Source organism: Daucus carota, chromosome 8 (assembly GCF_001625215.2).
Source record: "Daucus carota subsp. sativus chromosome 8, DH1 v3.0, whole genome shotgun sequence".
NCBI lineage: Eukaryota > Viridiplantae > Streptophyta > Magnoliopsida > Apiales > Apiaceae > Daucus > Daucus carota.
The window spans coordinates 30,518,619-30,544,838 of record NC_030388.2 but is presented as its reverse complement, the minus strand read 5'-3'; the positions used below and the strand labels follow the sequence as shown (position 1 = coordinate 30,544,838).

The window sequence follows — 26,220 nt, the reverse complement described above, 5'->3', positions numbered from 1 at the left end:
TCCGTAAATATTAGTTTTCAAAATAGATGTATGTTGAGTATAGAGAGTGACAAAATTTGAAAGCAAAGAGCAATAATATTTTTATTATTATTAATTGGATTTAGTTGATCGAATAGCAAAGACGGCTCATTATACGTCAGTACCTGATTATCATTATAGAGTTAAATGAGCAAAGTCAAGTATAGAATTTTGATATCATGCATGTTAAGTGATCAATCAGTTCACCTAAAATCTTAGTATATTTATTGTAAGGTTTGATCTTATGTTACACAAACATTATTCAAGAATAATACCCATTCCATATAATAATACTTTATACATACCTTACAAGATAGAGCTACACTACTTACTCACTCGACACAAATAATTATTATCCTCTTTTACTACATACTTTACAACACAGAGTTATGATATCCACAAGACTCAAATTATTATTTACCCCCTAACTTGCACTTTTCATGGTGCTGCATGTTCTTTGCTACCTATATAGTTCGTAGTTCCTATTAATAAAATTTTGTCTAAAATATTTGTCAAAAGGAGGTTGAATGTAAATAAAAAACATGTATGTTGATTTATGGTCATGTGATATTAGCCCATCCCTTCAACATGATCAAGCTCAACTCTGTTCTACATAGATATTTATATAAATTTTCAAAAAAAAATAATAAGAAAAAAGAAAACTGCATGATCGACACATAACATGCATAAAATTTCACTTTCAGAGCTCTCTATATATAGGAGAAGAACAAATTTTCTAGATAAAAATTGTTGGCCGGTTCCAATTACTTAAACGGATTTTCTAGTGTGTAACAAACACTTTTTGTTGAGGTGGAGGGCTCTTATTGGCCAAAATCTCATTAATAATCATGGCCCCCTGCAAATGCCCTCCACCTCAACAAAAAGTGGTTGTTGGTGTGTAACCATGAGCACACACTAGAAAAACCCTTACTTATATAATGGTTTATATAAAATAAAAGATCAAGTAAAACCCCAAATATAAGAATATAGAAGAAGAAAGCAATCTTAAAATAAAAGTCATCAAGAAATAAGTTCAAGAAGAGCATGCCTCAGGCATTTGCTCATTCAAGTTCAACCAAACATTTATTAAAAAAACAAAAAAAGTTCAACCAAACATAACCGTCCCAGAATTAGCAGCTAATTTCTGCTTCAAATGCCTGCAAACCATTGCTTGGGTGACCACTTGACGGTATCACTCCTCTGATCCTCTGGTTGCACCTTTTGGTTCTTCACTAGGCGCCTGGAATCCATTGTTAGCACGTGCTCTTTCATTGTTCCAGGCATCCAGCCTTTCCTTCACATAAGAAAGAGTATAGCCCGCGAAGTTACTCACAGAGCTGGGAGGATTTGGCAAAGTTGGAGACCTTGGGATTTCTGGAGCAAAACGCGCTGCCACTGAGTTGGGAGGATTCGGCAAACTTGGAGACCTTGGGATGTTTGGAGCAAAACGCGCTGCCACAGAGTTGGGAGGATTTGGCAAACTTGGAGACCTTGGGATGTTTGGAGCAAAACGCGCTGCCACAGAGTTGAAATTTGCAGTACCAGAGGTTTGGCCTCGTAGGGAAATGCTCTTTGGTGCTGCAGGCTGCAAACTTGGCACGACTGGACCACCAATTTCCTGCAGATTAACAGAGCGCGCTTTCTGATCTCTCTGATATTCCTGCAGTAACAGTGAAGATGGAAAATTTGGCGTAATTAGTTAGTGATCATCAATTAATCAATTATTATAGTTAAATTGTGCATCACAACTAGACAAACTACACATAATTAGTTAGTGATCATCATTTAATTAATTATTTTTCAACGAGTCATCATCGATGCCACAAATGTAAAATTACCCGCAGATGAGCAGAAATATCGTCAAGTGTCAGGGACGGGTCATTCATCATCCTTAGAAGCGTCTCCGGCTTAGGTCCTGTCCCACAAAACAAACCACTCGATAAATTATAAATACCGCACAACACAATTATTGTTTCAGAAAAATATAAATTCTTAAAATTACTCTTCTCTCCAAGAACGTCAAGTGCTTGCAGAAACTTTGCATGAAGCTTATGAGTCCAAGTCATGCGTAAGTTTCCTGAGTTGCAACCATCTGCATCCTTAATTCCAAATGCAGAATTCGATTTCCTCTTCGAGTTTCCTTGTTTTGGACTGCTTCCACCACCATCGCCACTGACACGACTACTAGAATCGCCCTGTTCGTCTTGGCCAACGAATGCAGTCTCGGTTAATGAAGTAGGCAATTCTCCTGTCACTCGAACGATGTGCTGCCAGAGGTTATCAACCGTGTACTGGCCTAGCGGTTTGGTTGCCAGGTAGCACGGCCCATGATTTAGAACCTTCATCGCCATCTCCACGGTACCATCTCTGGCCATCACTGCACATATAAAAAAATATACGAATGCCAAAAAATTGTAACTACATATCTATAAACAGAGAAGAGAAATAATATAACATTCGAAATCATTTGTAATAATAGTAAGTTGATCGAGCTCACAAATGAGAGGAATGTTCATCTGGCGACATTTATCCACGACCACAAAAATTCCCCCTTCTGGCAGTTCAAGATCAGCTATTACCATGTTAAAATAATTTTTTCGAGCCTGGAGCAATGACAGTGCAACCTCAGTTGATTCCGCAGCAGACACTGAAACCAAATCAAAAGATACATTATCAAGAATTAGTACAAAATAAGAGAGGTTTATCAATTTTCCATGAGATTTGACCTTATAATCTAAAAAGGTTAAATGTTGGTCCAATCTCGAGTTTATTTTCTTCCAAAAATAGGGTCAAGTATTGAATTTCAAAACAAAAAATAAGTGGAAGTATAGGAGTCCATATACCACAGTTTGGTAATCTACAAAGTCCTCGTGGACATCAAAAGATTATGATTTGATAGTGGAATTTGATTTGATAGTAATATTACTCGTACTTATAAACTAAACTAAGATCGTCACTGTTCTGCTGTGACAGTAGGATGTGACAGTAAGTGACCAATTAACTAGGTGAGTAAGATGTTTTTTCATTAATTTATATAAAAAATTATCATAAAATTAATAAAAGTATTATACTATTTAAAGTTAATACCAACTACATAATAAACATAAATTTTAAATCACAAAAAAAATCTTCACATTGACTCTAGAAACACTATTTACACAAGTAGATTAATCTCCACATTTGAGATTGAGATATTTGACTTTTGATATGAAAATATATGCCAAAATATGGTAATGCATAATATCTAATTTATATAATATTTTAAACATCTTTATAAAAAATTCTAAATATATTCATATTCAAATTTACAATAAATTATTTAATTAAAAACTAAAATAATAATATAAATAAAAGATATACATATCCACATCCAAGCACCCCAAAGTATATATAAAATAAACAAAAATCAACATCTTAATATCCAAAAATTATCCGAGAGATCCTTTATCATTTTGGTACTTATAGAGTTTCGTGCCGAAGCCCCAAGAAACTAAAACAACTTTTATGGAAAAAAAGATAATCTTTATATACATAATCCAATCTTAAACTCTACTTAACGAATTTGTAACGGGTTCTTGAAAAAGAAAGATGCAGAAAATACATATCTATACTAGTAATTTAGCATCTAGCATAATAATTAGTTGACTTTCAAAAGAAAATTGTAATTTTTATATACATAATCTATCTTTAAACTAACCGATTTATAATTGATTTTTGAAAAAAAAAGATGCTAGAAAATACATTCTTTCACAAGTATTTTATCATTTCACATAATAATATCATTTCACATAAATTATTATGAATAATACTAATCTTGGTAGAGTACTATATAATACAACAAGAACATGAGATGGGATGAGAGGGGATATACTCTCATCCCACCTTCATTTGCTTATGGGGTAGGTGAACCTGAAGGGTTCCAAAAAAATTTAGGATAAAGATGGAGACGGTAATAGATTTCTCGTCTCCATCTAAAATATAATAACGATATAGATTAATTATATCTATGTATTTTAAAATTTTAATCAATGTTATTGATCAAAATTTAGAAAACACAAATACTAAGATTTTAAAATACCACGATGATGTATTCACAATCAACTTTCTTTTTTGAAAGCACAATTTTCAAATATTTGAAAATAAAGTAACATTAAATTTCAAAATATTCATTAAACAAGCCATTAGTTACCTTTGTATAAATGTTGCTCAAGTTTTGATGCATGGGACAGAAGTGAATTTGTGTCGTGATCGATCAATAAAATACGAATATTGGGGGCAAATCCCGGGAAGACGCCCTTATCCCCTGAACCTTCACGCCGATCGCCGATATTTTTAACATCCATTTATATTGTAGCGAAGAAAGATAGAGTTTACGCAGGTGGAAAAAGAATCGGGAGAAGAAAGATATGAGAAAGGCACAGTCCGAAACTCGGTACAGGGTGCTTTTTATATACAGGCTGTCAGGGTGTATTAACTGCGATTTTGATAAATTTTATATTGTATATGAATTTCAATATACAGGCTGTCAGAGTGTATTAACTGCGATTTTGATAAATTTTATATTGTATATGAATTTCAGTTGATAGTATCTGATTTTGATTCCATACGAATTCTAGACAATATATAGCGGAGTTAATGTAGAGTTCCAAAATCTCATTGATTATGTTGAGATTTCAAATATCTTAATGGCCTGTTTGGGAAACTGAATTTCATTTGAAATTCTGGATTTGATCAAATAACCTGTTTGAGAATTTATTAGTTTCGACCATATTCGGTCGAATTTATTAGTTTCGACCATATTCGGCTGGTACCGGTCGAACTTATAAGTTTGACCAATTTCGGTCGAATTGAATATTTTTGAGCGCCAAATTTGAATTTTTCGACAAAATTTTGAATTTTACAAATTTTTGAATTTCCCTCAAATTTATAATTTCGACCAAATTTGGTCGAAATTAAGTTCGACTGTATTTGGTCGAAATTACATATGTTCGACCGGATTTTTTAAATTCGACTATATTCGACCACCTCTATTCTGTTATTTTCGTCCATAAACGGTCGAAAATAGCTATTTTTGACCAGAATTTGACGGTCGAAAATAGCCACTTTTTTTGTAGTGATAACTTTTTTTTTTCTTCAGGTTAAGGTCCTTATGCACGTTTTGATGTTGTAGGCGAGGCACGTTCCGCTCAATTTCCAGTAACTCCTGTCAATGATATAGAGATGCATATGACGCAGTCATAAGCTGCAAGGACTTCAAAGTTTGTGACAATACCTTTGGGACATAATTCAAGTTCAATGCTAAATGAACTTCAAGCTGAAAAAATGTGACATTTTTACTCTATAGTTTATATTTGTCGTAAGGACGTGTTTGTGAATTATCTGTAAATAACTTAATCATTTATACTACATCATTTTTTATTTTTTTTATTACATTAGTGAGTTTCAAGGATAGAACTTGGAATACAATGTATTTATGGTGCTAAATCCATAAATATTAGTTTTCAAAATAGATGTATGTTGAGTATAGAGAGTGACAAAATTTGAAAGCAAAGAGCAATAATATTTTTATTATTAATAATTGGATTTAGTTGATCGAATAGCAAAGACGGCTCATTATATGTTTGTACCTGATTATCAGTATAGAGTTAAATGAGCAAAGTCAAGTATAGAATTTTGATATCATGTTAAGTGATCAATCAGTTCACTTAAAATCTTAGTATATTTACCGTAAGGTTTGATCTTATGTTACACAAACATTATTCAAGAATGATACCCATCCCATATAATAATACCTTATACATACCTTACAACATAGAGCTACACTACCCACATGACTCAAATAATTATTTACTTTCTTTTATTACATACTTTACAACACAGAGTTACAGTATCCACAAGACTCAAATAATTATTCACCCCCTAACTTGCACTTTTCATGGTACTGCATGTTCTTTGCTACCTGGTTCCTATTAATAAAATTTTGTCTAAAATATTTGTCAAAAACAGGTTGGATGTAAATAAAAAACATGTATGTTGTTTTATGGTCATGTGATATATATGTAGCCTATCCCTTCAACATGATCAAAGCTCGAATTTGTTCTACCTAGAAATTTACATAGATTTTCAGAAAAAATAATAAGAGAAAAGAAAACTCTATAATCGACACATGACATGCATAAAATTTCACTTCTATAACTCTACACATATGTAGGAGAAGAACAAATTGTATAGAGAAAAATTGTTGGCCGGTCACAATTACTTAAAATAATGATCTATATGAAATAAAAGATCAAGCAAAATCCCAAAAAAATCCCAAATATAAGAATATAGAGGAAGAAAACGAACTTTAAAATAAGTCATCAAGAAATAAGTTCAAGAAGAGCATGCATCAGGCATTTGCTCATTCAAAGTTTAACCAAACATTTATTAAAAAAACAAAAAAAGTTCAACCAAACATAACCGTCCCAGAATTAGCAGCTAATTTCTGCTTCAAATGCCTGCAAACCATTGCTTGGGTGACCACTTGACGGTATCACTCCTCTGGCCCTCTGGCTGCACCTTTTGGTTCTTCACTAGGAGCCTTGAATCCATTGTTAGCACGTGCTCTTTCATTGTTCCAGGCATCCAGCCTTTCCTTTACATAAGCAAGAGTATAGCCCGCGAAGTCAGAGTTGGGAGGATTTGGCAAACTTGGAGACCTTGGGATGTTTGGAGCAAAACGCGCCACAGAGTTGTGAGGATTTGGCAAACTTGGAGACCTTGGGATGTTTGGAGCAAAACGCGCTGCCACAGAGTTGGGAGGATTTGGCAAACTTGGAGACCTTGGGATGTTTGGAGCAAAACGCGCTGCCACAGAGTTGGGAGGATTTGGCAAACTTGGAGACCTTGGGATGTTTGGAGCAAAACGCGCTGCCACAGAGTTGGGAGGATTTGGCAAACCTGGAGACCTTGGGATGTTTGGAGCAAAACTGCCACAGAGTTGGGAGGATTTGGCAAACTTGGAGACCTTGGGATGTTTGGAGAAAAACGCGCTGCCACAGAGTTGAAATTTGCAATATTTCATAAGTCTTTTCAGAATAAGTAATTAGGTTAGTGATGTGGAACTAAATTGTATGCAATCTTGTACTAATTTTTCTGTTATGATTTCTGAATCATATATATAAACAACTGCAGAAAGAGTAACAAGTTCGAATGAGTTAACTTAAATAGATCATGTAATTAATTAGTTTTAAAAAAAAGTACTACCTGCAAATGGCTAGCAACATTGTGATATGTCAAGCGAGGCTCATTCATAATGCTTAAAAGCTCCTTCAGATTAGCTGCAGCTTACCAGAAAAATAGGTCGCCAAATTATAAATTTTAAATAAGATTTGTGTTATAACTATAGAAAAATACAAGATACTGGTGGTATCGTTACCCTCTTTTCCAGCCTTTTCAATTGCTTCCAAGAACTTCTGCTGAAGACGGGGAGTCCAAGTCATGCGTGACTTCTTAGAGTTGCAGCCATCATCTTTATTGGTGGCAACTGAAGAACCTGAATCTTCTGCCACCTCATCCTTTCCTTTTTTAATATTTTCCGGATCAGTATCGCTTGCTTTCCTCTTTAAATTACTTTGATTCTCATTTCTTTCTTCCCCCTCCGTACTGCTATTAAAAGGTTGCGGAAATTCACTAGTCGCCCTGTGAATGTGCAGGCATAGACTTGCAATATCACAATGGGTAAGAGGTTTCCGGAAGTTGTAGCACACCCCATTGGCAATAGCCTCTCTCGCTGAATCCACTGTAAGGTTTTCATCTATCACAATAACAAAAAACAATAAACAAAATATATCTATAAAAATGTGTTGACAAATATATAAATATTCAAACAATTACCTTTATGAAATTGTTGTTCGAATTCCTGTTTAAGGGACATGAGTGAAGTTCTTTCGTGACCAACCAACAAAAGACGGACGTTTTTTCTGGTGAAAAAAAGACTGGCGTTTTCATGAGCTACACTAGATGATCCTTTTGTTGCACCACTAATTACATTACTGTGATCAGCATGTAGAACATAATATTTAGGTTATCGGATATTTAAAAATATTATAAAATCAGAAAATTGAATTAAAATAATTTGATTATAATTTATGCAATTTTAAAAAAGTGGGAAATCCATAATTTATACAATTTAAAAAAAACTCCAAAATTTCAACACAAATGTTAACACCATATAACTTTTCTCTAACTTTTAAATATATACAACACAATTCTTTGACACATCATTATTAGCTTGTGGGTCCTTCATAGGCCATCTTATAATTTCTTTCAAATCCACGTTTAATGTTCAAAACAATTGGTTGTAATTAATATGTATTGTAAATAAGAGGAGATCTATGTGTAAAGATATCATAATTTAAGTTTGAGGAAGATCTAAAGATAATATTAGAGATACGATATGTTATAATTTTAGGAATATCTAAAACATATTTGATATGGCACAAATTTATGGGGCGTGTATTCTATTAGGATTTTAATGAATTATTTTTACTCTATAAATTTTAATGGATCGTATATGATTTTGATTTTGTGTAAATTCTTGATAAAATGTCATAGGATTCAAGCACAATGCTTCAAAATCTCATGGATTTTGGTGGGATTTCAAAAAACTTAGAATATACTCAAAAATGTCACAAAATCCATCATTTTATAAAATCCAAACAAATCCATCAGCATTTGAATACCACCAGATTCTAATGGATTTTAAACAATCCCAATTAAATATCATTGGATTTTAAAGTATAATTTAAAATCTCAATTGAATACCACCAGATTTTGTAACATAATTTAAAATCTCAATTGAATACTCAAGATTTTAATGGATTTTAAATACTATAATTGAATACTCTCGGATTTCATGAATAAAAAAAATATTATAAAATCTTAACCCAATACACCCTTCTTAGTTTTTGGTGGTGATATTAAAGCATCTTCGCAATTTTAGATAAAGGGCATTTTAGGAAAGTCGTGATATGTTCTACCACTCCTTTGTCGTGCATTAATAATTTTAATTGGTTGTGATATTAAAGCATCATGCCAATTTTAGACACAAATATTTTAAGAGAGTCTGTGTTTATATTCTAGTACTATTTTGTTGTGCATTGATAACTTAATACGCATCTTCTACTCTCTCCGTTCCATTTTAACTGTTTTCGACCTTTTTACACGTCTAAACATAATTATTTTATATAAAATTTGTATCAATTAAAACTTTAGAATCTAAATTTTTATTTGATATAAGAATTGATTTTTTTTATTTGGTGTAGATAATCTAAATTTTATTTAATATAAAAATTGATTTTTTTTTATTTGATGTAGATATTATTTTTTACTACTTAATATACATGTTAAAAAGTTAAACATCATTTTTCAAATGAAGTATCTCTCCGACCAATCGAGTGTGCGTTTACCGAGGCGGGAAGAACCCTTCTAGGTGGCCCAAGATGAAAATGACTCAAAATATTAATACCACATAATTGGGCCATCTATCACATTATGCTTTAACTTGGTTCAATATATAATTAAGCAAAAATCTCAATATGAGCCGAGATATGTGCTAGGCCCAATGTAGATCAGCCACCTTCCCCCTAAAAAAATTTAGGCAATCTCAACTTCCTCTCAAAATTATTAATGATATTTATGGCATGCTATGATCATTTTTACTTGGAGAACTGATTTCTAAAATTGTTACTTACACTACACCATATTTCACGTGTTGCAACGGCTGAAAAATGTATCTTTAGGGCCTAAAACTGTTACAGTAGACCCTTTGGTAACATTTTTGCCAAAATTCGGTGTTGCATTTGCTGCCGTTGCAATAGACCCCTGTTGCAACAATTATTTGGTTTCTTGCAACATTTTTGAGATATTGCAATAGACTTTCAATTGTAATCTGTTGTAACATTTTTGAGGCCTTTAGCAACAATTTTATAGTGTTACAATAAATTTAATGTAACATTTCTTTGTAACACTTTATACTTAAACTGTTGCATACCAATAATTTAAAATTTTGTTGTAACACTTTTGTGCTGCAACAGTTTTGTGTGTATTGTAATGCTTTTTAAATTGTTGGGCCTGAATTACAGTAATACTATATAAATGCAATACTCAGAAATTTTCATAACTTGAAAAATGGTCAAAATAGAATTCAAAGTATAAACCGAGTCATCAAGTTGAAAGATACATAGAAACCAGACTAAAGTACCAACTTATAAACCATCCTTACAAAAGTCAATCTAAAAGCAAGCATAGAGATGAAGATGTAAACATAAAAAGTGACTAAATATCTTCATTCATCACTATATTCAGCAGCTACATTCCCATCCTCCTCTTTGTCAAGTTCATCTCAGTTGCACGCAACACTTCTTCAATAGCAATGTCATTGAAATAAGGTTTTACCTCTCCTAATTTGCAAATTACATTTGTCACCTTATCACGAACTTTTTTCTTGGTCATCAGCTCCGTGTTGTTGGCTTGCAAGAGAGACCAGCACTGTTGGTGCAAATCATGAAGGATAGAAATACCAAGTTTGTCAAACAAAAAAGTATGGATCAGTTTGTCATATCCATTATCAATACATATCTCGTAGTTGGAGTAGGAGGCTACCATAATAGTCTAATGGAAGAAAATAAAATGAGAATGAAAAAGTCAGCAAAAAGTCTATCCTCAACCCATATATTATGCGAACAACATATCTACACTAAGCCATATATGGCCTATCGCAATGGTGTGAACGCGAGTGTTGCAAAATTATGTTGCATTAGAGGCTCTCATCCATATCTACCGCAACGATAACCAATGTCAATTATATGTTGCAATAGCAAAAATTATGTGTTGCATAGAGTATCAGTAAAATAATTATTTGTAATATGATAATAAAATTTACTTAAAATAAAATTAGTATACTTTTAAATCATTAGTTAATAAAATATAATATACTAAACATGAAAAGACTAAATTTGAAATAATATATTATTTTTTATATTACCTCTTTAAAATAATTAACTATAATAAATATAATAAAGTTGAAACTAATTAATTATGTATAAAATAATAATGCTGCAATTGCATTTTATATTTTTTTAAATAAAATATATTAAAAAATGACCTTCAAATCAATTAATTATTTTAATTTAATTATTTAAAATATACTAACAAATAAACTTTATTAAATTTTTTTAATATATTTTTAGATATATTAAGATATTAATTTATATTTAAATATGTATTAAAATATTAATTTATGAAAAGTAAAAAGAAAACAAAAATTTGAAAAAATTCTGACACTGAAGTGTGACAAACGAGCGGCTTTTCCTTTTACTAAATCCCGCCTAAAATTTTCACTCAATTCTCAAAACAACTCCGTCTCTGTATCTCATCTCGCGCACCTCTCTCTCACCCCTCTCTCTCACGCCTCTCTTATTTCTCTCTCGCACCACCCTCTTAATCTTCTTTGTCTCTCACGCAAGGCACTTCTGTTTAGCACATACGTTTAATTGTTTCAATTACATCTCAATTGCGAATTAGGGCTGTCGAATTTGGGGGTTTTCAGTTCTGAGTTCAAATTAAGACTTATTAACTCAAACTTCTTCGACTAATCGCTCTCTTTCTTTGTTTGTAGGTACAATTTGAGTTACTGGGATTCAATATGTGTTAAGGTAATTCCCCCCTCTTTATATATTGCTTATTTGGGTGCTTGTCCAATGCTCTTTATGATTATTTGAGTGTTCTGTGTGCTTATTTGGGGTTCAATTTGAGTGCTTGTCCTATAGTTCAAATTAGGGCTTATTTGAGTGCTTATTCTAGTGCATGTGATATTTAGTTTTTGGTGAAATCACTTTTGGAATTTTAAAGGTATTGCTTGGAACTCTTTTTCTGTCTCTGTTGTTATGTGATTGTGTATTTATTACATGTATGTTTTGTTCTGTTGAGTGGAGTCGGTTATGTTTCCGGGAATGTATGAGAAGCATGTTGGATAAAAATGTGATGTATTCTGTTGGTTGAGCTCTTGTTAAGGTCTCTTTCTGACTTAAAATACAAAGTGCTATATAGAACCATATCCGATCCATTAATGTTGCGAGATGCATTCTCTCAAATCCACAAATATGACTCGCTTTAGAAACCGTTGGGTACGGTCAATTTTATCACTGTGTACTTCACTTTTTCTAGTTTTTTGTGTTTTGGTGAAGTTGTTCAGGTAATGGTAAGGGTTGAAACAGCTGCAGAGGGAGCGAGCCGATAGTAGGAACTTGTTCAGGTGTGTTCTGGAGCTGAGGATGAATGGGCTGGCTTTCTTATGTCTAAAGGAGCTTCAGGAGCTGAGGATGAATGAACTTGCTTTTGTCTTGCCTGACAGCGGAGCTGAGCATATTGTCTCTAATTTCAGTAACAGAGAAAGCCTTATGTGTGTGAGTATAACTTAGAAGAACTGTACTTTTCTGATCTAATAAGAAGCAAACAAAAAGGACATTTCTGCAGATGAATTTTTAAAATTGTTTCATTAATTTAGGATGCCTGTTAATTAACTATGTTGTATATAAAATAATAGCAACAAGAATTTATATTAATTGCTAGATTAGAGAGAGGGGTGTTAACTAATAGGGATGAGAGTCACTAACCTCCTTCTGTGTCATCAAACTTTCAGTAGAGAGTAAGCATCTGCAGTCATTGATTAAGTTGCTTGGCTAAAACACATGTAACTTACTACAGATCTTGCTTCAGGACACCAATTGAGCATCTAACTTGAGTTATTAGCATAAGTTTTGTGGATATCAATGTGAATCTGTCTTGGAGTAATGTAAAGTTGCATGAGATTGTGAATTGATAAATGCCTACTGATTTGCTTAAGAATTGTGTTTAACAGGATTATAGTAGGTTCTGACTAAATTATGTCAAGTACTAAAGTAGGAACTGCATTGCTAAGTATTAAGGTAGGAACCTGTTATCTAGAATTGTGTAAGATACTTGCAAAAATAAGATGTTGCTTATTTACATGGGATAAATTTTATAGAATACAATCAATTTATTTAAGGGTTAAGTATCATAATATGAGTTCAAATCCTACAGGACCTACAGGGTGCTGGGATCATAACTCTTGCAGAAACGCACAATCTTACAGTATTTGAGCTGATATGATCACAAATATTAGATTTTGCATCGAAAACTAATATAGGGGTAATGTCTATTTACAGATCCAAAATGAAGGAAATCATTTGCAATTAGGAGCTAAAGATGCTCTTCTTAATAGCCTTCTTGTTGCAGCTAAAAAATTCAGCTCGGGTCCCCCACAGATTCTTCAACTTACTTGGCAGGCTCTTTTGGTCATTGTTGTACTACAAAAGAATGCTCTTTCTGTTATGAAAATATTTCAGTAGTAGTGCTGCTTCTGTTGATTGATCTAATCTAGTGATCAACTGTCATGTAAATTGGAATGTGCATTTTTAGCGTGTTGGAAATCCAAGACCAAAGTACATATATTAGGCGATGCTTGTATGGCCAAGAGGTCAAGGAATTCAAACTAGAATAAATTCTTATTATCCTTTTATGACATTTATTTACGTATTATATTACTTTTATTTCTAACATAAATTTTCTTTTCGTATGCAGCTTTTTTCACATACACCGATTGTTATTGAGTTCCCACTAAATGAATCTGAGAAATATATTGATGGTGTTGTCCAACTACATGAAAGGAATAGGAAGCTTCTGCGATGCTTACTGAGTTGGGTGAGTCAGGATTCGTTCTTACATTTATAAAATGCATTTCTAGTTGAATATTTACAACTTTTTGTGGTTTAAATTATATCCTTTGTCTTGTCTTTTGAGATGCAGGTTCAAGCTGGTTGCCTGTCTGAAATTTCAGCTCCTTCATTGCCAGCTCATCCGCTTCGCAGTTTTGTATTCAACTCGTTGCAGGTAAGAACCTGTTATCTAGAAAATGATTACATTTGTACGTGTTGTCCCTTTGTCCTTTTTCGGAGTTAAAAAGCATGCAGCTAATATTGAATTAATTTATCTGTGGTAAAAATCCGCAACCTGATGAACTAGTTATTAGTAATGCAAAATACTCTTGAGAATTTTACTGGAGATATAGAGTTACGTGTGGTCAGTTTCTTTTCTATCCTACAGAGACTTGCATCACTTCAGGCGCTGAGCAAGTTCTCAAACTACAGCACCTTAATTGATACAGCCATGCAGTTATAAATCGAACACGAGCTTTGAGAATTGAATAAAAAATAAAATATCAAACACATACTTCTATTAATGCAGTACTCTTACTATAGTCAGGACTTAGGAAGCTGCATTATCAATATAAACTAACGAAGACTTCCCTAGAAACTTATAGTTTTATTTGTTTATATCTCTACAAGGCATCTGGTGTTTGTTTATATTTCTATCTTGTCTTAAAGATTAGATTTATATGATTATGTTTATAACACATATCACTTAAATATGGCATTTCATGTTTCATATCTTTTCAGCAATCCAGAAGTTTCGGACATCATTACATTCAAGGCGCCACCTATTCTTCACGTGTTAGTGGAAGAGTGAAGATATTTTGTTTATTGAAAGCAAAATGAAGTTGTGCTGCGCAAAGCTGTGAGTGGCTAAAGTTGTGAGGCGACTAAACTGATTTGTTAGCTGCTTGGATTTGGTTGAACTTGTGTAGCTAATTTGGTTTGTAGCTATGTTGAATTGCTTGGATTTATTGGGAATTTTAATATTTAAACAATATATTTTCAATTAGTTTTATGAAAAAATATTGGCATCGATTCATAAAATGTTGCAACTTGATGTAATAAATTGTTAAAAAGTTCTCTTTAATGTTGCACTAGCTCATATCTATGTTGGACCCACAGGTGGGACCCACAAATGGGTCCCGTTTTTTTTTTTTGAAATAAGGTCTAACGTAACATAAAATATTTGTTGCTATAAGTTAGTCAGATGTTGCAATAGCGGTCTATTGTGACAGAAAAGCCCGTGTTGCAGTAGTTAACCATAATGTTGCAATAGAAGCCTAGGGCAACATCGAAAAAAGCAACTTAAATTTTATGTTGCAATAGCCCATTTTCGGGTTATGGCAACATATTTTGGGGTTATTGCATCATTTTTTTTGATGTTGTTGAAGGCCATATATGGCGTAGTGCTAACCACAAAAGAATAATATATATGGTTAATTCCAAAGAAGCCTAATGTGTGCCTAATTCCAAATAAGCCTGCGCAAAGTCGACTAAATATATGTTGTGTTAGGAGCATCACTTTAGTTGCACATTGTGCAAGATTGTCATGCACTATAATATGATTGTCGACTAAATGCATATTCTTATTTTTACCTTATTCCCGCTTTCAATTAACAAGGTCAGGATCTGCAGACCTGGGTTTAGGAATGCGTCTATTCTTATTTTTACCATATCTTTTAACTAAGCTTGCTATCAAAATGGGGTCTTTCTTTGTTGTTATCACATGTACAGCATCTGGTGGGCATCTACCATTCATGTGCCAAAGCTGAGATATAGTCTTGCTTATCTCTCTGACTAGCGCATATAGAAGTGATAATTTTTCAGCCCCAATTGGACAAAAAACAATACCTAAAACTGAGCTTGACTTGAATTAGCATAGAAAGAACAGGTTCTGTCATAATGCAGCGCTACTAAAACTGAGAAAACTATTCGTGCATTAAAGGGAGTGCACATCCAATAAAATGACTGAGATATGATAGTCGGAGACATCCAATATAAGACGGTGCCATAAATATCATGTAACAAAATAATTAATAGAAATCAAAGAAATTTGAGCAATGAAAACAAATCAATTAAACCTAATCAAAACCTCAAATCAGTTGAAAAGTCCTAATTGAAACGAAATACACAAAGCGGCGCACCAGATTTTCTCATAAGAGACTTACATATATGGGAGAGAGTTTGGAAAGAGACGAAGCTGCGAGAGAGTGAGGCAGAGGCCCTTCAAACCTTGGAAATGCATCAACATACAAAATCGATATTTAGTAATGTGTCTACAACAAAACAAAAACTAAGGAACACATACATACAATACCAAAGATGAAGAGGATGTACCTTAAACCAAAATCGAAGCCGTAATTTGATTAAAACCCCTTATTTGATTATAGCTAATAGGATTGAAGCCTTGAAATTAACTGAGATACTGAATTAAACGAAGAGGCCACAATCGAATCAAGAAGCTGGAATCAATTACCCAAATCAATTCGTTCAATCGATTGAGATATTAAGAGAGAGAGTACTAACTTTACCTGATCGATCGAGAGAGATGGGTTAGAGGTATAGAGAAGAGTGTAACTGTGATGTGTGAATTACTTTGAAATCTTATCTGAAAATTTCGTCAAAGTGAGGCAGGTGTTTTCTACCCCTCTTCAATTTTACATTATTGAGTCCGCTCTCCAATTATTTATAATTGAGTGTGCACGCCGGCTACTTGTAAAATTTATTTAATTTATTTTTAGTTTTATAAAAAAATTACCATTTTATGGTGTTTGCTGTTTTAATTTTTTTAATATTTATTAAAATAAGTTAACCATTAATACTAATATAAAATCTAATATTTTAATATTTATAAAAATAAATTAATCAATTATTTGCTAATTAGAATGTTTTTACAATTAATTTTATCCATATTTAATTACATTAGGTTAGATGATAAGATCATTTTAAAATTATTTTTTAAAAAAATCAAACTTATTTTAAAATAATTAAATATTTTTACAATATTTAAAATATATAATTATTTATTTACTTGGACGACCTTATATATATATATATTTAAATTGAATATTGATAAGTGTGAAAGTCAATAAATATGTAGATTTGGAATTCATAGTTAAATAGTATAATTTTGTTTATTAATACTCTAGTGCAGCACACTGATTTGGCTATGATAACAAAATGGATATACACCGGAGAAGAGGAGATATTTGTTTTTTGGAAGTGAAATGTTTGTTTTGGGGGTTAGTTTTTGGGTAACTGTTCTGGCACCAGCCACTGAAAAAAAAAAGAAGCCCGCCAAATTTTTTATTCCACTTGACAAAAATGTTGCAAACAACGGTAACGTTTAAGAAAAGTGTTACAATTGGCATCAACTTTTTCAACTCTGAGTAAAAATTACCAAGCATGCAACACTTTTCAGTTTTAGGTAACATTTTTAAAAACTATTACAAAAGAGTAGCTATTTTTTGGCCTATAGCAACATTTTTTGCAACAGGCCAAATATGGTGTAGTGTTACCGGCTCATGCTATTTGATTTATATTTTAGAATAATCACCGAACATAAATCGGATGACTAGATCGGATGACTAGAGTTTCGTCCAAAAAATCTTAAAATTTTCTTTGCTGAGGTGGGAAGAGTATATGTGTAAGCATATGAATGATTTTCATTTTGGTTCATCATTTCATATATATTGATATTCTTTTAAAATGGTTATGCATTAGATGTTTGAGACATCCTCTTAATATTTAAGAAGTTATTTCGAGCAATATAATTAAATATATTATGTATTTACATATTTATGAATTAAAATAATAAAAAGGCTTAATCATTAGCTTTTTCCCCTGGTTGTCATATCAAATTATAAATTAAAATAATTGCTGAAAAATTGATCGCACATCACTTAATATAAAATGAATAGTATTCTCGTTATTAGAGCATGGCGTTGGCTATAATCGTTGGCTAAATGAGACCTTTAAGACATTATGTAAAATTTGCTGAAACTGTAAGACATTTTGCTTCAATAGTGTTGGCTATATTGGTTGCCTATAATTTAAAAATAGTATGTTATTAATATTTTATATTGTTAAAATAGAATATATCAGTTAATAAATGATGTGCAATCTTTCTGCAGATTTCCTACAGACTTGCAGATTTTCGACAAATTTAGTCATCCATAAGAGAGGTTGGCTAAAATTATAACCAGCTAAGTATAGTCGGAGTATGAGGTTTTTCGAGATGTTTGGCTAAAAAATTTTACTTTTAGGATGTCAACTCACATTTTAGTTAGGGTTTTCAATGGTTGGAGATGTTGTTAGTGTTTTTGTCATACCCAAAGAATATAACATGATTTTGTATAAATTTCATTAATCTTGCTTAATTGGTCATTAATCTTGGTTCGTACGTACATGTTGTCTTTAGCGTGGACGAGTACATGTTGTCTTTAGCGTGGACGAGAGGTGTCTATCGTGTCTGTGCCATATATTTTCATATGGTATATTTTCGTGTTTGTATATTTGATGGTAAAGTCGGTACCCGCGTTTACAGTTAGTGTATTTAATCTCAAATACATAACTGTTTTAAACTTTTTGTGCATCTTTAATATAAATGTAATAACAAAATTTAATTATATTATAAGTTAAAAGATATATTTTTAATGTATTATATAAGAAAATATATTAAATCTTAATATTTGCATACAGTTGTATACAATCTATACATGTATATTATATATATATGTAACTTCTATATAAAAATATATTTATATTGCAAATGAAAACTCAAACACTAAATTTATGGTGCACTCTCGTATTCATGTATCAAAATTTAAGTTCATGCTAATTTTTTGTGTCGTGTATTAAATTGTCAAAGTCTAGATTCTGGATGAACAAGTTATAAGCGATATTTGACTAACACAACTTTTCAAGTGTACGTCAACCATACTTGTTAATCTTAGTCCTTAAAGTTGGGAAGAAACCTTATGACAAGAAGTGCATCTTTGTGAACATTCTAAACTGTTATGACTGGAAATGGTGCTTGTGCATTGTTCACAATGTACGAAATAAGATATGGAAGAATATGTATATAAGTTTACATAATTAGTGTAAATATTTCAGAGAATTGTTCTCCTTTGTCTGCGAGTAATCTCACCCATATTTGGAGGCTGTATATGTTCGTTTATAGCACTTGGCTGTGAGGAATACACACATCAATTAAGTTACCTAATTTCATTGACCTTAGTGTCTTTTTTCTACGACAGGGTAGGGAAAGGGAGGTTGAGCATGGTATGCATACTATCTGGTCTCATGGAACCACAGTTGCTAGGACTCACATGCATGATTGGTTTATCTTGCTTTTACTTCTGTGCGTCGAGATCATTTTAAATATCATACACCCATTCAATCGCTTTGTTGGGAAGGATATGATGTCGGATCTTAAGTATCCATTGAAAGACAACACGGTGCCATTATGGACTGTTCCGGTGAGTTTCTTGTACTGAGAAAGGACACTATTTCATATTGATTTTTTGAACTAGTATTAAAATATAAAGGTTCACTTGGATGGAATGAGGAGAGAATGGAGTGAAATTAAAAATTACGGAGAAATTTGATGATGAAAGAAGAAAGTATGAAAAAATAATGACTAAATATGAATCAGTCTAAATTTTTTATGATGAAGATTATGGGAAAACATGATAAAGGAGTGAAATGAGTTTCTCTCCAAAACATGCAAATTAGATTTCTAGTTAAAATAGTTGAAACAGAATGATTGAAAAAATGAAAATTACAAACATTTTCACTAATCACCTCTAATTTAAAATATAAATTTCATCTTATTCCCCTGCATTCCATTTCATCCAAGTTTATCTAGCCTTTCACCATGTCTGGTCTTAATAATTTATTTAGACTCTGGACATATAACTGATTATCTGTTCTGGTATTATACAGATGTATGCAGTTTTGTTACCTATAATTGTTTTTAGCTCTTCTATATCCTGAGAAGAAGCGTCTATGATCTGCACCACAGTATTTTAGGTGAATATATCCTCTTTCTCTCAACAATTATAGTCTGAGGCTCGAGGTTCTTTTCAATGATCTTTTTCATAACTTCCTATTGAAAAACGTATACTCCGATGATGAGTTAAACATATATACTCATTTTGCAGGCCTACTGTCCGCTGTACTTATAACTGGAGTTCTCACGGATTCAATAAAGAATGCAGTCGGCCGGCCTCGGCCTGATTTCTTCTGGCGCTGCTTTCCTGATGGCAAAGAAGTATGCCAGCCTAAATCATTATAGTTTTACATTTTTGATACTATTATCAGATCTTTATTAATACTCCCATTTTCAGTTGTACGACCAATTCGGCAATGTCGTATGCCATGGTATAACAAATGAGATACGAGGACGTAAGAGTTTTCCAAGTGGTCATGCTTCATGTAAGAACACTTCTTACTTTATAAATACATTAATTGTACAATAATTTTAATAATATATTTGTTGACACTGAAAATCAGTGTGATGCTATGCAGGGTCCTTTGCAGGATTGGGATTTCTCTCTTTTTACTTAGCTGGAAAACTTAAAGCATTCGATCAGAAGGTAAATGTGGCAAAAATTTGTACTGTTTTGCTTCCTCTTCTTGCTGCAGCTCTTGTTTGTGTCTCTCGGGTGGATGATTATCGGCATCATTGGCAGGACGTGTTTGTTGGGGGACTCTTGGGTTAGTTCTATTCATATATTTTTTATATAACTATTCTCTTGCTCTAGAGTCACTGTTAATTAAATTTTCTTTCCTTATCCAGGGCTTGTCATGGCTACCATATGTTATCTTCAATTCTTCCCACCACCATATCACACTAATGGTAGGCTCTGAAAAATCATTTCACTAAACCTGAGTCTACACTTTTGTGTGATTAAAATTTATTTAGATTGCTTTGTTCCACTATACTAAGGATACTAAGAAGGTGATCACATACTATATTTATGGGGCCATTTGAGGAAACTTAAAAAAAATTGATTTATTGTTTAAAGTAAAGAAGTGGATTAGGAGTATAAATAAGTTAATAAAGTGTTTTAAAAAAAAGTATCTGAGAGAGAAACTAGCATTCTCAACTTCTTAAAAGTGTTTCTACTTATTTACACAAACGAGTTAAGAAAAGCAGAAGGAAGAAGCAACTTCTGATTCTGATAACCAAACAGGCGCTATATAATATACTTTTGGATAATTTTTTTTCTTTCAGGCTGGGGTCCTTATGCACATTTTGATGTTGTAGGCGAGGCAAGTTCCACTCAATTTCCGGTAACTCCCGTCGATGATATAGAGATGCATGTGACGCAGTCACAAGCTGCAAGGACTTCAGAATTATTTGTGACAATACCTTTGGGACATAATTCAAGTTCAATGCTAAATGAAGTTGAAGCTGAAAAAATGTGAAATGTTTACTCTATAGTTTATATTTATCCTAACCTGACGATATATAGCTTTGTTCATAAGGATGTGTTTGTAAATTATCTGTTAATAACTGAAATCATTTATACTAAATCATTTTTTATTTTTTAATTACATTACTGAGTTTCAAGGATAGAACTAGGAATACAATGTATTTATGGTGCTAAATCCGTAAATATTAGTTTTCAAAATAGATGTATGTTGAGTATAGAGAGTGACAAAATTTGAAAGCAAAGAGCAATAATATTTTTATTATTATTAATTGGATTTAGTTGATCGAATAGCAAAGACGGCTCATTATACGTCAGTACCTGATTATCATTATAGAGTTAAATGAGCAAAATCAAGTATAGAATTTTGATATCATGTTAAGTGATCAATCAGTTCACCTAAAATCTTAGTATATTTATTGTAAGGTTTGATCTTATGTTACACAAACATTATTCAAGAATAATACCCATTCCATATAATAATACTTTATACATACCTTACAAGATAGAGCTACACTACTTACTCACTCGACACAAATAATTATTATCCTCTTTTACTACATATATACTTTACAACACAGAGTTATGATATCCACAAGACTCAAATTATTATTTACCCCCTAACTTGCACTTTTCATGGTGCTGCATGTTCTTTGCTACCTAGTTCGTAGTTCCTATTAATAAAATTTTGTCTAAAATATTTGTCAAAAGGAGGTTGAATGTAAATAAAAAACATGTATGTTGATTTATGGTCATGTGATATTAGCCCATCCCTTCAACATGATCAAGCTCAACTCTGTTCTACCTAGAAATTTATATAAATTTTCAGAAAAAATAATAAGAAAAAAGAAAACTGCATGATCGACACATAACATGCATAAAATTTCACTTTCAGAGCTCTATATATATAGGAGAAGAACAAATTTTCTAGATAAAAATTGTTGGCCGGTTCCAATTACTTAAACGGATTTTCTAGTGTGTAACAACCACTTTTTGTTGAGGTGGAGGGCTCTTATTGGCCAAAATCTCATTAATAATCATGGCCCCCTGCAAATGCCCTCCACCTCAACAAAAAGTGGTTGTTGGTGTGTAACCATGAGCACACACTAGAAAAACCCTTACTTAAATAATGGTTTATATAAAATAAAAGATCAAGTAAAACCCCAAATATAAGATTATAGAAGAAGAAAGCAATCTTAAAATAAAAGTCATCAAGAAATAAGTTCAAGAAGAGCATGCATCAGGCATTTGCTCATTCAAGTTCAACCAAACATTTATTAAAAAAACAAAAAAAGTTCAACCAAACATAACCGTCCCAGAATTAGCAGCTAATTTCTGCTTCAAATGCCTGCAAACCATTGCTTGGGTGACCACTTGACGGTATCACTCCTCTGATCCTCTGGTTGCACCTTTTGGTTCTTCACTAGGCGCCTGGAATCCATTGTTAGCACGTGCTCTTTCATTGTTCCAGGCATCCAGCCTTTCTTTCACATAAGAAAGAGTATAGCCCGCGAAGTTACTCACAGAGGTGGGAGGATTTGGCAAAGTTGGAGACCTTGGGATTTCTGGAGCAAAACGCGCTGCCACTGAGTTGGGAGGATTCGGCAAACTTGGAGACCTTGGGATGTTTGGAGCAAAACGCGCTGCCACAGAGTTGGGAGGATTTGGCAAACTTGGAGACCTTGGGATGTTTGGAGCAAAACGCGCTGCCACAGAGTTGAAATTTGCAGTACCAGAGGTTTGGCCTCGTAGGGAAATGCTCTTTGGTGCTGCAGGCTGCAAACTTGGCACGACTGGACCACCAATTTCCTGCAGATTAACAGAGCGCGCTTTCTGATCTCTCTGATATTCCTGCAGTAACAGTGAAGATGGAAAAATTGGCGTAATTAGTTAGTGATCATCAATTAATCAATTATTATAGTTAAATTGTGCATCACAACCAGACAAACTACACATAATTAGTTAGTGATCATCATTTAATTAATTATTTTTCAACGAGTCATCATCGATGGCCACAAATGTAAAATTACCCGCAGATGAGCAGAAATATCGTCAAGTGTCAGGGACGGGTCATTCATCATCCTTAGAAGCGTCTCCGGCTTAGGTCCTGTCCCACAAAACAAACCACTCGATAAATTATAAATACCGCACAACACAATTATTGTTTCAGAAAAATATAAATTCTTAAAATTACTCTTCTCTCCAAGAACGTCAAGTGCTTGCAGAAACTTTGCATGAAGCTTATGAGTCCAAGTCATGCGTAAGTTTCCTGAGTTGCAACCATCTGCATCCTTAATTCCAAATGCAGAATTCGATTTCCTCTTCGAGTTTCCTTGTTTTGGACTGCTTCCACCACCATCGCCACTGACACGACTACTAGAATCGCCCTGTTCGTCTTGGCCAACGAATGCAGTCTCGGTTAATGAAGTAGGCAATTCTCCTGTCACTCGAACGATGTGCTGCCAGAGGTTATCAACCGTGTACTGGCCTAGCGGTTTGGTTGCCAGGTAGCACGGCCCATGATTTAGAACCTTCATCGCCATCTCCACGGTACCATCTCTGGCCATCACTGCACATATAAAAAAATATACGAATGCCAAAAAATTGTAACTACATATCTATAAACAGAGAAGAGAAATAATATAACATTCGAAATCATTTGTAATAATAGTAAGTTGATCGAGCTCACAAATGAGAGGAATGTTCATCTGGCGACATTTATCCACGACCACAAAAATTCCCCCTTCTGGCAGTTCAAGATCAGCTATTACCATGTTAAAATAATTTTTTCGAGCCTGGAGCAATGACAGTGCAACCTCAGTTGATTCCGCAGCAGACACTGAAACCAAATCAAAAGATACATTATCAAGAATTAGTACAAAATAAGAGAGGTTTATCAATTTTCCATGAGATTTGACCTTATAATCTAAAAAGGTTAAATGTTGGTCCAATCTCCAGTTTTTTTTTTCCAAAAATAGGGTCAAGTATTGAATTTCAAAACAAAAAAATAAGTGGAAGTATAGGAGTCCATATACCACAGTTTGGTAATCTACAAATTTCTCGTGGACATCAAAAGATTATGATTTGATAGTGCAATTGGAATTAATAGTAATATTACTCGTACTTATAAACTAAACTAAGATCGTCACTGTTCTGCTGTGATAGTAGGATGTGACAGTAAGTGACCAATTAACTATGTGACAGTAAGTGACCAATTAACTAGGTGAGTAAGATGTTTTTTCATTAATTTATATAAAAAATTATCACAAAATTAAAAAAAGTATTATAGTATTTAAAATTAATACTAACTACATAATAAACATAAATTTTAAATCACAAAAAAAAAAATCTTCACATTGCCTCTAGAAACACAATTTACACAAGGAGATTAATCTCCACAATTGAGATTGAGATATCTGACTTTTGATATGAAAATATAGGTCAAAATATGGTAATGCATAATATCTAATTTATATAATATTTTAAACATCTTTATTAAAAAATTCTAAATATATTCATATTCAAATTTATAATAAATTATTTAATTAAGAACTAAAATAATAATATAAATGAAAAATATACATATCCACAGCCAAGCACCCCAAAGTATATATAAGATAAACAAAAATCAACATCTTAATATCCAAAAATTATCCGAGAGGTCCTTTATCATTTTGGTACTTATAGAGTTTTGTGTCGAAGCCCCAAGAAACTAAAACAACTTTTATGGAAAAAAGGATAATCTTTATATACATAATCCAATCTTAAACTCTACTTAACAAATTTGTAACTGGTTCTTGAAAAAGAAAGATGCAGAAAATACATATCTATACAAGTAATTTAGCATCTAGCATAATAATTGGTTGACTTTCAAAAGAAAATTGTAATTTTTATGTACATAATCTATCCTTAAACTGCTTAACCGATTTATAATTGATTTTTGAAAAAAAAAGGATGCAAAAAATACATTCCTTCACAAGTATTTTATCATTTCACATAAATTATTATGAATAATACTAATCTTGGTAGAGTACAATATAATATAACAAGAACTTGAGATGGGATGAGATGGGGTATACTCTCATCCCACCTTCATTTGCTTATGGGGTAGGTGAACCTGAAGGGTTCCAAAAAAATTTAGGATAAAGATGGAGACGGTAATAGATTTCTCGTCTCCATCTAAAATATAATAACGATATAGATTAATTATATCTATGTATTTTAAAATTTTAATCAATGTTATTGATCAAAATTTAGAAAACACAAATACTAAGATTTTAAAATACCACGATGATGTAATCACAATCAACTTTCTTTTTTGAAAGCACAATTTTCAAATATTTGAAAATAAAGTAACATTAAATTTCAAAATATTCATTAAACAAGCCATTAGTTACCTTTGTATAAATGTTGCTCAAGTTTTGATGCATGGGACAGAAGTGAATTTGTGTCGTGATCGATCAATAAAATACGAATATTGGGGGCAGATCCCGGGAAGACGCCCTTATCCCCTGAACCTTCACGCCGATCGCCGATATTTTTAACATCCATTTATATTGTAGCGAAGAAAGATCGAGTTTACGCAGGTGGAAAAAGAATCGGGAGAAGAAAGATATGAGAAAGGCACGGTCCGAAACTCGGTACAGGGTGCTTTTTATATACAGGCTGTCAGGGTGTATTAACTGCGATTTTGATAAATTTTATATTGTATATGAATTTCAATATACAGGCTGTCAGAGTGTATTAACTGCGATTTTGATAAATTTTATATTGTATATGAATTTGAGTTGATAGTATCTGATTTTGATTCCATACGAATTCTAGACAATATATAGCGGAGTTAATTTAGAGTTCCAAAATCTCATTGATTATGTTGAGATTTCAAATATCTTAATGGCCTGTTGGGGAAACTGAATTTCATATGAAATCCTGGATTTGATCAAATAACCTGTTTGAGAATTTATTAGTTTCGACCATATTCGGCTGGT

At 32.7% G+C, this 26,220-nt stretch overlaps 4 protein-coding genes and 2 long non-coding RNA genes across 8 annotated transcripts; 3 read left to right on the top strand and 3 right to left on the bottom strand.

Moving 5' to 3' along the window:
• Window positions 1-1,210: 1,210 nt before the first annotated feature.
• Window positions 1,211-4,361, bottom strand: LOC108198532 (two-component response regulator ARR1-like). The gene is made up of 5 exons (XM_064083837.1): window positions 4,208-4,361; window positions 2,516-2,665; window positions 2,021-2,395; window positions 1,857-1,933; window positions 1,211-1,678 (listed from the first exon to the last, which is right to left on the bottom strand). The coding sequence occupies exons 1-5, from the start codon at window positions 4,359-4,361 to the stop codon at window positions 1,211-1,213; spliced, it is 1,224 nt and encodes a 407-aa protein (XP_063939907.1).
• A 5,791-nt stretch (window positions 4,362-10,152) lies between these two features.
• Window positions 10,153-16,463, bottom strand: LOC108197714 (uncharacterized). Of its 2 annotated transcripts, XR_001802076.2 has the most exons (4): window positions 16,325-16,463; window positions 16,131-16,218; window positions 15,962-16,025; window positions 10,153-10,548 (listed from the first exon to the last, which is right to left on the bottom strand). It is a non-coding gene; the product is annotated as an uncharacterized LOC108197714 (long non-coding RNA). The 2 variants fall into 2 exon arrangements; XR_001802075.2 differs by having other exon boundaries at window positions 16,131-16,458.
• On the top strand, window positions 11,409-14,817 carry LOC108200809 (uncharacterized). 2 transcript variants are annotated; one of them, XM_064082388.1, is made up of 6 exons: window positions 11,409-11,714; window positions 12,254-12,464; window positions 13,248-13,558; window positions 13,663-13,782; window positions 13,888-13,971; window positions 14,538-14,817. In XM_064082388.1, the coding sequence occupies exons 3-6, from the start codon at window positions 13,487-13,489 to the stop codon at window positions 14,634-14,636; spliced, it is 375 nt and encodes a 124-aa protein (XP_063938458.1). In that variant the 5' UTR covers window positions 11,409-11,714; window positions 12,254-12,464; window positions 13,248-13,486; the 3' UTR covers window positions 14,637-14,817. The 2 variants fall into 2 exon arrangements, with proteins under 2 accessions (XP_063938458.1, XP_017224555.2); XM_017369066.2 differs by having other exon boundaries at window positions 11,410-11,714; window positions 12,246-12,464.
• Window positions 16,464-19,763: 3,300 nt separating the features above from the next.
• On the top strand, window positions 19,764-20,203 carry LOC135148358 (uncharacterized). The gene is made up of 3 exons (XR_010286471.1): window positions 19,764-19,826; window positions 19,958-20,067; window positions 20,144-20,203. It is a non-coding gene; the product is annotated as an uncharacterized LOC135148358 (long non-coding RNA).
• A 114-nt stretch (window positions 20,204-20,317) lies between these two features.
• On the top strand, window positions 20,318-21,353 carry LOC135148539 (putative lipid phosphate phosphatase 3, chloroplastic; the record flags this gene model as incomplete). The annotated part of the gene is made up of 3 exons (XM_064083836.1): window positions 20,318-20,513; window positions 20,596-20,655; window positions 21,034-21,353. Coding segments are annotated over 3 exons (450 nt in total), but the record flags the coding sequence as incomplete, so codon positions are not given.
• Window positions 21,354-22,615: 1,262 nt separating this feature from the next.
• LOC108198539 (two-component response regulator ARR14-like) lies at window positions 22,616-25,783 on the bottom strand. Its single transcript, XM_064083835.1, has 5 exons — window positions 25,630-25,783; window positions 23,922-24,071; window positions 23,427-23,801; window positions 23,263-23,339; window positions 22,616-23,083 (listed from the first exon to the last, which is right to left on the bottom strand). Exons 1-5 carry the CDS (start codon window positions 25,781-25,783, stop codon window positions 22,616-22,618), a joined length of 1,224 nt encoding a protein of 407 aa, XP_063939905.1.
• Between the last annotated feature and the right edge of the window lie 437 nt (window positions 25,784-26,220).

Bases quoted from the DNA above. Each gene is read 5' to 3' on its own strand.
- LOC108198539 (XM_064083835.1), bottom strand. From the start codon at position 25,783: ATGGATGTTAAAAATATCGGCGATCGGCGTGAAGGTTCAGGGGATAAG. The intron at 23,802-23,921 runs GTGAGCTCGATC...TTATATGTGCAG, and splicing joins GATGAACATTCCTCTCATTT to TGATGGCCAGAGATGGTACC. The intron at 23,084-23,262 runs GTAATTTTACAT...CTGTTACTGCAG, and splicing joins ATATTTCTGCTCATCTGCGG to GAATATCAGAGAGATCAGAA.
- LOC108200809 (XM_064082388.1), top strand. From the start codon at position 13,487: ATGTGCATTTTTAGCGTGTTGGAAATCCAAGACCAAAGTACATATATT. The intron at 13,783-13,887 runs GTGAGTCAGGAT...TTTGAGATGCAG, and splicing joins TGCGATGCTTACTGAGTTGG to GTTCAAGCTGGTTGCCTGTC. The intron at 13,972-14,537 runs GTAAGAACCTGT...ATATCTTTTCAG, and splicing joins TTGTATTCAACTCGTTGCAG to CAATCCAGAAGTTTCGGACA.
- LOC108198532 (XM_064083837.1), bottom strand. From the start codon at position 4,361: ATGGATGTTAAAAATATCGGCGATCGGCGTGAAGGTTCAGGGGATAAG. The intron at 1,934-2,020 runs GTAATTTTAAGA...TTTGTGGGACAG, and splicing joins TGACGTTCTTGGAGAGAAGA to GACCTAAGCCGGAGACGCTT. The intron at 1,679-1,856 runs GTAATTTTACAT...CTGTTACTGCAG, and splicing joins ATATTTCTGCTCATCTGCGG to GAATATCAGAGAGATCAGAA.